This window comes from Gymnoscopelus microlampas, assembly GCF_963454915.1.
Source record: "Gymnoscopelus microlampas genome assembly, chromosome: 13".
In the NCBI taxonomy this organism is placed as follows: Eukaryota; Metazoa; Chordata; class Actinopteri; order Myctophiformes; family Myctophidae; genus Gymnoscopelus; species Gymnoscopelus microlampas.
The window spans coordinates 26500832-26503331 of NC_139950.1; the positions used below are offsets into that span (position 1 = coordinate 26500832).

Sequence of the window (2500 nt, forward strand, 5' to 3'; positions counted from 1 at the left end):
GCCCCTAATGACCGTCCATTGGTGTTGTTATTTCGCTTCCCTCCTCCCACTCGGGCGCTTGGCCCTGCCCATGTTTTGTATGTCGGTGTCCATCCATCGCCTGACGTTCAAGTTCGCGGGGACGTCACGTCCGCACTTGAACTTGCAGCTCAGGGGGGCTTTTGCCATTTTTTCATCTCTCCCCTCTCTCCCTCTCTCTCTGTCTCTCTCTCTCTCTCTTACTCGCTCTCCTTTTCAAAAAAGCCATGACGGCGAGCCCGCAATCCATCTCCACCGCGCCATCTTTGTATTATTTCTAATTTATTTTGGATGTCAAAGGCATTGATGAAGATATCTTTTCCTCTGGAGTCTCCTCTCTAACCCGGCTCTCCCGATGTGATCCGCGCCGAACGCCCGCCGCCACAAGACCAACATGTCTCGCCGCAAGCAAGGCAAACCCCAGCACTTAAGCAAACGGGATTTTTCGCGTAAGTACATATTAAAATGTGTCATTTCTGGCCTTTCCTATCCTCCTGCTCTCGGGTCGGACGTGTGGGGTTCATTCAGAAAAAAAAACCGGACGGCAGTCTTATACGAGGAACCCGAGCTTGGCTTTGGACACTGGACACTCGCGGTCAACTGGACTTGACCGTAGAGAGTGAAACGGCTCCGTGCGTAAAAGTCAGCCGAGAGATGCCCGTCGCGGAAAGAAAGGGAAAAGTTATTTTTGTTATAATAGACGTTATTATTTTTCTGCAAAACTGTCGCAAGAGAAAGCCATCTACATGGCTCCGGTGCCCCCGCCGACACGGTCAATGGAAATGCATACAGGGCTGTGAGAGCTATAGTATAGGCTTCATACTCACTGTTCCTTCCGCGGAGGTTCGTAGAAAAAAATCTTTCGGAATATTCCTTATCTTTTCTCCGTGGTCGCAGGTAGTCATCCTCCTCTTCCGTGCTACATTTGGACGCTTTTCAAAAAACTGGAAGCGGAATTTGATTGGGGAAAGAAAAAAAAATCTCGTGGCCGACTGTTTACAAGCACGGCGTGCGCGTGTGTGCAGTTCCCTCTTTGCCAGCCCTATACGGCTCCGCAATACAGCTACCGACCGTAGTCTAAACGGTTTATTTTATATTACACGATTTTATTTGTAAAATTTTGGGATTTAGGGATATAGCCTTAGTTGCCATATACGTACAGCTACAGTGTGTCTCTGAAACAGACAGGATCAGTGCTTTACTGACAGCAGGACGAGAGACGCCGTGTCTATTTTCTCTCCGTTTATTACCAAGCCACATTCGGATGCTGCAAATAACAAGTTCAGCTTCATAATGCTGCCCGTACGTTTAAGGTAAGACAAAAAAACAGTGATCACCAGCCTGTGACGAATTGGGATAATGATTTCCAACCACAAATGTCACTTAATAATGGGGTGACACGCCGTTATTATTACGCACGCCGTTCTTTTGACTATCCCTGCATGCATGGTTTCTTCTTGGATTTTATTTGCTGCAAGCCTGTATGCTATATCAGTCTGTTCCTATAATGGGAGAGGGCAGATGAGGGTGTCGTGGAACTGTGGGGATATAGGCAATAGGCAGCCAGCCTGCCACACCATGTGCCACCGTGGTGGCACCCCGCAACATTTTAGTGCCACTCGAAACGGTGTCATCGCATTTGATGCCGCGAAACATAAGATATATAAGATATCTGGACCATCTTAGGGCCAGTGGTTCTCAATCAGTGGCCCGGGGACCACCAGTGGTCCTTGAGGTGTCCATTTGGTTTCATTTTACGCTCTCAAGAGTTAAATTATTGCTAAACATCTGCATTACTTAATTAAAGAATTGTTATTTTGTCTGTTATTATCTCTCATATGGTACCAACATCAATACAGCATGGAATTGTGGACAAAATCTTATCCAACGATAACAAAATATTCTAAGTTTTGGGTCTGAGAGGCTAAATCTCATGAAATGGTGGTTCCGTGGCTCAAATGCCGAATAAATAATGGACCTTGATATGAAAAGGGTTGAAAACCACTGTCTTAGGCGGATCACCTTGCATGATTGGGTTTCGTTATGTCCGTGTATAGCAGCCCATATAGCTCGTCGTTGTGTGTTGAGTCTGGAGAGAGAGGGAGAGAGAGGGAGAGGGTACAGCAGTGTGTTCTCCATGTCCCTGTCCCGTCGCTAGGAGGCACACCATGATCAGTAAACGCCGTTGAACTTGAACCCGATCAATTTCACCGCCACCCCTATCTACATATTTGACGATATGTTTAGAATAGATGGGAAAATGTACAAGACGGAGGGGCCTGCCCATCTCCACCTCCCCATCCGCCTCCCAGCTCCGCTTTTCGCATCAAATTGGCTGTTTTACCCCCCACCCCCATTACATTTTATGGAGCATGTTTTTATTTATTTATTTGTAATACAGGCAGCAATCTGAATATGCAACTAAATAGGCCTATACGCCAGAGCATTCTCAGAGAGAAGTCTAAAGGCATTTTATTTTGCA

The 2500-nt window shown here is 46.6% G+C and overlaps 1 protein-coding gene across 1 annotated transcript in view; it reads left to right on the forward strand.

Moving 5' to 3' along the window:
* Positions 1-123: 123 nt before the first annotated feature.
* Positions 124-2500, forward strand: part of bcl11aa (BCL11 transcription factor A a) — a 63024-nt gene continuing 60647 nt past the window's right edge. The window contains exon 1 of the mRNA XM_084075667.1: positions 124-467. Coding sequence (XP_083931793.1) covers positions 413-467 — 55 coding nt within the window. The 5' untranslated portion in view covers positions 124-412. The remainder of the gene's footprint in view (positions 468-2500) is intronic.